The following is a 7,698-nucleotide window of genomic DNA, read 5'->3' on the forward strand; positions in this document are numbered from 1 at the left end:
TCCGCATCCGGGTCCTGTTCTTCCGGCTGACGGGAGAGGCGGGCCGACAGTACAAGGGGCGGGACTCGACCACCTCCCCGGTTGGCTAAACTGCCCGGAGGGGGCGGGGCGTCCGAGCCGGGCGCCAATCCGAGCCAGCGGCCTCGCAGCTTCCGATTGGGCGCGGAGGAGGCCCGAGGGCGGAGCGCCTCTCTCTCCGGCTCAGCCGCTTCCGTCGGGCGGAAGGAAGGAAGGAAGGCGGAAGGAAGGGAAGAGGCGGCGGCGGGCGAGGTGAGGCGGCGGCGGGGAGGCGGAGGGGGGGAGGACCCCGGGAGCCTCTGGCCCCGCCCCTTGGCGCGCCGCGTCATCCTCCCAGGGGGAGGGGCAGGAGCGAGGGCGCCCCTGAGCACGCGCAGAGTGCCAGCCGCTGAGCCGAGGGCGCTCCGGAGGGCGCAGCCAATCAATAAAGAGAATGGCCCCCTCCGGACTGGAAGGAGGACTATGTGGGGGGGGAGACTGTCCCCCACCTGCGCAGATATGAACTCGCATAATTGGCTCCCAAGTCGCCTGCTGGCTGAAGGTCTATGCGCTGCCCAATTTCACGGTAACAGTAAATAGTGGAAATGCAAAGAAAGAAGGGGGGCAGCATATAGGCACATTAAGTCGCAGAGATTCCCCTTGAAATGTGGGGCGAGAAGAGAGAAGCAAAGACTCCGCGAACAGAGACAACAGTCCCAAAGGCGCCTCCGTCTCTGATGGGCAAGGTCCTTTTATTATTAATATTATTACAGTGGAACCTCGGTTGTGGAACGCCTCCATTGTCGTGCGTACACTCCTGAATTAAAATAAATACATTAAGATCTCAGGGTGTTTCACATAATAATATGCAAGATGAAAACAAGTAAATAAGTAAACAGCAAAAGAAGACCCCTCCCCTTATTCTATTCTGGACTCAGTCTGGCTGGTTCTGCTCCTGCCCCTTCCTGCTTCAGTGGCTGGAGAGATCGTGGAGCTTCACCTGAGGCCAGGCAGCAGCAGCAGCAGCAGCAGAGGAGCGTAGAAATGTAGGGTCGGAAGGGACCCTGAAGTTTATCTAGGGGGCTGGACAAGATAATAACAATTTTATTACTTATGTGCCTCCCATCTGACATGGTTGCCCCAGCCACTCTGGGCGGCTTGCAGTAAAATATTTTAAAAGATGACCCTCGAGGTCCCTACCAAGTCCTCTCTCTGTGTAAATTATTGAATGTGCGTACATGCCATTTTTTTGTTTATTGAAAGCTCAAAGCAGCTTACTTTAACAGAAATAAACAAAGCACATTGTTGCAAATCACAAAACACAATTAGGAGCACTGTGAAATATCAGCAACAGTGCTGTAAAACAGACAAATGAACCCACAAATCAGCACTAGAAAATGAACAGACTCAAAGAGGCTCCAAAATTTGTCCAGCCAGAAGCCTCTGAAAGAGAAATATGATTTCTGTCAAACAGGGAACTCCTGGCCAAACTTGTGGCTGTCTGTGGCCACCTAAAGAAGGGAGCGTTCCCAAATGGGGGCATCACAATGTTGTTTTATGGTTTTTTATCCCAACACCTTGTATCATTAGGAATCCCTGGTGGGCGGCTGCCCAGGCTTCTGAGACAAGGCAGAGGAGACAGAAAGGTTTGGAAAGGAACCCAGTCCCCTGCAATACAGTTCATAAAGCAAGCCTCTTGTGGCCCCTAATCTCTAGGTTGCAGATTGGACAAAAGATTCCTGCATTTCAGGGGGTTGGGCTAGATGACCCTTGGGCTCCCTTTCCCCTCTGTGGAGTCCCCTGTGCCCTCTCCTCCCCCGTTGGCCCCTCACCCTCTCTCTCCTCCTTGCAGCTGCGCCCGTTTCCCCCGTGGCCATGGAGCCCGAGACGCGCAGCGTGCAGATTGAGTTCCCTCACTACGCCGCCGTCCTGCTGGAGTCGCTCAACAAACACCGCCTGGAGGGCAAGTTCTGCGACATCACCATCCACGTACAGGGCCGCGTCTTCCAGGCACACAAGAGCGTCCTGGCCGCCTCCTCGCCCTACTTCCACGACAAGCTGCTCCTGCACGACACCAACTGCATCGTGCTGCCCGGCGTCATCGAGCCGGACGCCTTCGAGAACCTCCTGCAGCTCATCTACTCGGGGCGCCTCAAGCTGCTCCTGGAGGCCCTGCCCAGCCACCTCCTGGTGGCCAGTGGGCTCCAGATGTGGCAGGTGGTGGACCAGTGCTCGGGCATCCTCAAGGAGCTGGAGGGCGGCGCCTGCCGGCCTTGGTCCAGCCGCGCCAGCGAGAGCCAGTCGCCCAGCAGCAGCAACTACTTTGGCTCCAGGGACGAGGCCGAAGCCGAGGCTCCTGGGCGGCGGCGGCGCACCTGCCCCGACGGCGAGGTCCTGAAGATCCGCGTGCCACCTGACGAGGAGGAGGACGAGGACGAGGAGGAGGAGGAGCACCAGGCGCAGATCTGCAGCGGCTCCACCGACGGGCCGGCGAAGGCCGAGGAGAGCCGAGCCAAGGAGCCACCCTTTGCCTCGGCGCACGAGGCCCCCAAGGTCTTCTACATCAAGCAGGAGCGCTTTGACGCCGAGGAGGCGGCCACCTCGGCCTCGGTGCTGGGCGGGACCGGCAGCAGCTCGTGCCTGTCGGAGGCTGGCTTCTTCAAGTCTCTGGGCAGGCCGCTCGGCGTGCCAGGGCTGTGCCCGGCCGAGATCCAGGAGAGTGGCGAGGTCAGCTACCTGCTCCCTGGCGCCCCGGCGGCATCCTCGTCCAGCGGCCCCGGTGGCGGCTTCTCAGCAAAGGCGGACTCGGTGGCCTTCCCCGAGAGCTCGTGGAAGCCTGTGGACCTCCACGGCAATGAGATCCTGGCGCACGCCGTGCACGGGCAGGTGGTTCACGCGCCCGTCAAGCTGATGTCTGCGCCCGACGGCAAGAAGTTTGGCTGCCTGTGCGGGAAGCGCTTTGCGGTCAAGCCGAAGCGGGACCGCCACATCATGCTGACCTTCAGCCTGCGCCCCTTTGGCTGCTCCGTCTGCAACAAGAAGTTCAAGCTCAAGCACCACCTGACCGAGCACATGAAGACGCACGACGGCAACCTGTACGCCTGCGAGGACTGCGGGCGCAAGTTCCGCGTCCAGAGCTGCTTCCTCAAGCACAAGGAGATCTGCAAGGGACAGGGATGGGCCACTGCTTGCTGGACCTACAAGTAGAAGCAGGGGGGACAGGCCCACCCAGAGATGGATGGAGGGATGGGAATCCCTGTGGACCCTCTTGGGGGCACAGAGGCGGGTTTGGGGGTCAGGGGGCCAGAGTACGTGTGGTGGGCAGGGCACCTCACCCTGTGCTGGGGGGCGATGTCATGGACATGCCCAAAGACCCCCCTTCGCCAGCCCCACCACTTTGGGGATCAGGCTGGCATGAAAGGCAGGGAGCGAAGGGCTAAGCCCCAGGTGCTGGGGAGGGGGGGCTCCGTCAAGAGGGCTCTCCCCTTCCTGGACAGTCAACTGGCACCTGGCTGCTCCCCCCCCCCCCCCAGGCATGTAAGCTGTGGGGCCTCGTACAGGCCTGCTCTTCCTGCTCCACCGTCTTTGGGGGGGGGGGAGTCTCTGCTGCCCCCAGGTGGCGTCTGTGCATCCCCCACTTCTCTGCCTCTGTCTGGACACCATTTAAAACCCAATTCAATGCACAATATAAAAATCGACATTAAAATCTCACCATTGACACAAACTGGCTGCTGGATGAGGACGTGGAAGGCTGCTCTCGTTCAGCCCCTCCAACGGCTCCAGGGGGGAGATGGGGGGCCGAGAGAGGCCTCCCCGGCTGCTGCCCTCCCTGGTCTTCCGGTGGACTGGCTCTGGACGTGGAGGCTCCATTGTGGCCTCGCCCTGCTCTTCCTCTTCCTCCGTCACATCCATTTTGGTTGTCGGCCTGCACCACGGCCCTGTGACCCCACCTCGCTGTGCCCCAAAGCGCATCTGTCGCAGATTCCTGGGGGCCCTGGCTGCAACACCCCCCCCCCCGCTGTTCTGCCCTCAGTTGGTGGGGCGGGACTGGGGGGCTGTGCCAGTGGCGGTTGCGTGACACTACTCCCCCCTTTCCACAGCCTGACGTGGTCTCCCCCCCCCCCCCCCCGGACTCTGGCCAGAGCTCCCTGTGCTGTTTTTGATTCCTGCATTTCAGAGGGCTGGACTAGAAGAGGCTTGTCCAACCTGGTCCTTGGATTTCCCCACGTAATAATGAGCTGCCTAGCCTTTCTGGAAGCTGCTTCTGAGAGGACCTGGGCAGGAGTGGTTTGGCTGGGGAAGGGCTTGGTGGTGAGAAGAGGAGCCCCTCGGGTTCCTCCTGGCCCTCCTGCTGCCGGCCCAGGGGTCTGGCACTTGGGTCTGCAGGGAGGGCAGCAGGCAGCCAGGGAATCACAACATTTCAGGGGGTCTCCAGGGCCCTTTCCCCAGAAGAGCCGGCAGGCTGCAGGTGCCCCACAGGCCCCACAGCTGTGTGCAGAGGGACAGGAAGGGGAGGTGCCCTCTCAGTGGGAACCGCAGGACCATAGTGTGGCAGCAGACGCTCAGTCCCCAGCATCTCCTGCTCCCAGGTCCAAAATCCAGCAGAGCTGCTGCCAGCTAGTGTCAGCAGCCCTGGGTTCACCAGACCCAATGGCCTTGACTTTGTCTAGGGTGGTTTCTCATCCCCCCCCCCATGTTCATAAGCTGGGATAACTCAGTCAGTGGAGCACGAGATTCTTGCTCTCGGGATCATGGGTTCGAGTCCCATGTTGGTCAAAAAAGGATTCTTGGGCTGGGCTGGGCTGCGTGACCCTGATGGTCCCTTCTGACTCTGTGATACTATGCTAACTTCCAAAGCTTCCCAGAACTGCAGAGGGGGAAACTGAGACTGGATGTAGAAATAATACTAACTATGCTTATTATTTTATTCTGTATACCCCGCCCATCTGGCTGGGTTGCCCCATCCACTCTGGGCAGCTTCCAAGAGAGATGAAAGCAGAACCAAACATCACAAGTTGAAAACTTCCCTGCACAGGCAGCCCCAAAGCTGTTTTTGCTATTAAAGTTGTGGAGTGGAGATTGGTAGGGAGGAGAGATCCTGGAGACGGGGCAGGAAGAGGCAGGACAGGAGAGAGAGAGAGAGAGAGAGAGAGAAGTGAAAAATGTTGTTGTTGTTGTTTAGTCGTTTAGTCGTGTCCGACTCTTCGTGACCCCATGGACCAGAGAACGCCAGGCACTCCTGTCCTCCACTGCCCCCCGCAGCTTGGTCAGACTCATGCTGGTAACCTCGAAAACACTATCCAACCATCTCGTCCTCTGTCGCCCCCTTCTCCTTGTGCCCTCCATCTTTCCCAACATCAGGGTCTTCTCCAGGGAGTCTTCTCTTCTCATGAGGTGGCCAAAGTGAAAAATACAAGGACACAAAAACCACGGGAGAGGACCCTCTCCCACGAAATGAGGTTCAAACCCAAGGAGAAGATTCCCAACAATATAACGCAACAATCACGAAGGAGCCCCTTCCAGCAGGGGCCGTCTTTTTGAGAAATGCCAAAGCTTCAGAGGCACAGAGGACCCCTGCAGCCGGATCAGGCCAGTGGCTCTTCTGGGTCAGCATCCTGCTCGCATTGCGGCGAAGCACGTGCCCCAAAGGGAAGGAGCCCCAGAGCAGCGCCAGACTGCTGCAACCCTCTCCCTTCAGACCCAGAGCTCCTGGCCACAGACGGAGAAATGAGCCATTGGGGGGGGTGGCCCCGATCTTCCGTTAATTTGCCTAATTCGTGTCTCTTGTGGGAGCCAGTCCCATGGTTTACACACATCTGCCCTGTATCTTCCGGCATTCAGCCTTTTCAGATGTCGCCGGCAGGTTCTAGAGGGAAATACAGGCAGATGAAGCCAGTCGCCCCTTTACTGCTCCCTGGCCGCCTCTGTCCCTGGAGGGCTTCTCTTGCTGGGGGCGGCTCACTTTCACCATCCAAAGGCAGACACAGTTGAGGAAGGCGCCTCCCCTGGAGAGGCTTTTTGCCTTGCAGGCGGTTGGACTAGATGACCCTTGGAGTCCCTTCCAGCTCCGTGATTCTAAAAGCAGGGCAAAAGCAACACCTTGAATGGTGCCAAGGAGCCCTGGCTTCTGGCCGCCATTGTTCCATGGAGGTGGCAGCGAAAGTGTGGGTCTTCGTGTTGGTTGCAAACCCCACCCCCAGGTACCTGGGCTTTCATTGCAGGGCGTTGGCCTGGATGACCCTTGGGAGTCCTTTACAACTCTCCGATTCCATGAGAACTCACCTCCTTCCCAAGGAATCGCTTCCACAGTCAGAAAGCTCTTCTTGCTGTTTATTTGGGATCTCCTATGTCGCCCCCCTGCGACCTAGCTTTTTATGGCGGCCTAGGTATGGCTGGTGTGGGACGCGGGTGGCACTGTGGTCTAAACCACAGAGCCTAGGACTTGCCGATCAGAAGGTCGGCGGTTTGAATCCCTGCAATGGGGTGAGTTCCCAGCTCCTGCCAACCTAGCAGCTGCACATCAAAGTGCAAGTAGATAAATAGGTACCGCTCTGGCGGGAAGGCAGACGGCGTTTCCGTGCGCTGCTCTGGTTTGCCAGAAGCGGCTTAGTCATGCTGGCCACATGATCTGGAAGCTGTACGCCGGCTCCCTCAGCCAGTAAAGCGAGATGAGCGCTGCAACCCCAGAGTTGTCCGCGACTGGACCTAACGGTCAGAGGTCCCTTTACCTTTAGATATGGCTGGACAGTACAGGAAAAGCCTGATAAGACTTAATTCTTCCATGGTGGGGGGTTTATGGCAGGTGGAGAAATTCAGGGCCCTGCTGTTTCTTCAACCTCTCCGTTCTGAGCAGGAGCAGCATAGATGTCAAAAAAGGAGAAAGGTTTTTTGGAAGTCTGCAGGAGGCGGAAGCTGCCCAGGGCATGCAGATTTATTTAAAATAAAATAAGATGAGGGTGCACTCAGTTCTGGTGCTAAAACTGGTTTTCTGTGTTTCAGCTAGATACCTTTCTGCATCGCGTATTGCTTCTCTCACTGCCTGCTAGAACATCCAGTGCCATCAGCAGCAGAACCAAAGCAATGAGAAGCAAATGCTGGGGGAGACGGACCCGGTATTTTAATGAAAGTGGGGGAGCAAAATGACAAAGAGTCAGTAGCTGTGGAATGGCCAGAGGCGGTGGGGTGGGTCAGGTATCCCAGAGGCCCACGAGGAGCAAGCCCATCCTGTGGGGGGGGGGTCTTCATGGCAGATCTCGCTTGGAGCAAATAAACACGCTTCCAGTCGCATTGTCTGACAATCCTTTATTGGTTTATAAAAATATTTATATGCCGCTTTATCCTAAAGTGGTTTACAGCAATGTAAGAACACAAAACCCAAACATAAAATTGTAATGAGTGAAAAAAAGAGAGAAATTAAAAACCTCCAAAGACCGTGTATTCTTAGCTGCCTGCGTAGGCCTGGTTGAACAGTCTTTGGGAGGCGTTTTAAAAGTCAGCCCAGAAGGCGTCTGTTGAATCTACAGTGGCAGAGAATTCCATATGACTAGGCCAGTGACAAGAACATTTGCGGAGTCTCGCAAACCTGATGAGGAGAGCTTTAAACTAGATCTTGAGGGGGAAGGAGATGATATTGCAGAAGCAGAACAACACCTGGTACTGGGGATGGTAGCCTCATTGATGCACAGGAAACTGAGGCGATGC

General features: G+C 57.2%; 1 protein-coding gene across 2 annotated transcripts; it reads left to right on the forward strand.

Moving 5' to 3' along the window:
- The first annotated feature begins 217 nt into the window (after nucleotides 1-217).
- Nucleotides 218-7,428, forward strand: ZBTB9 (zinc finger and BTB domain containing 9). 2 transcript variants are annotated; one of them, XM_079967062.1, is made up of 2 exons: nucleotides 218-270; nucleotides 1,850-7,428. In XM_079967062.1, exon 2 carries the CDS (start codon nucleotides 1,873-1,875, stop codon nucleotides 3,202-3,204), a length of 1,332 nt encoding a protein of 443 aa, XP_079823188.1. In that variant the 5' UTR covers nucleotides 218-270; nucleotides 1,850-1,872; the 3' UTR covers nucleotides 3,205-7,428. The 2 variants fall into 2 exon arrangements, with proteins under 2 accessions (XP_079823188.1, XP_079823187.1); XM_079967061.1 differs by lacking the exon at nucleotides 218-270 and adding an exon at nucleotides 418-583.
- Nucleotides 7,429-7,698: the final 270 nt, after the last annotated feature.

Source organism: Podarcis cretensis (genome assembly GCF_951804945.1).
Source record: "Podarcis cretensis genome assembly, chromosome: 2".
In the NCBI taxonomy this organism is placed as follows: Eukaryota; Metazoa; Chordata; class Lepidosauria; order Squamata; family Lacertidae; genus Podarcis; species Podarcis cretensis.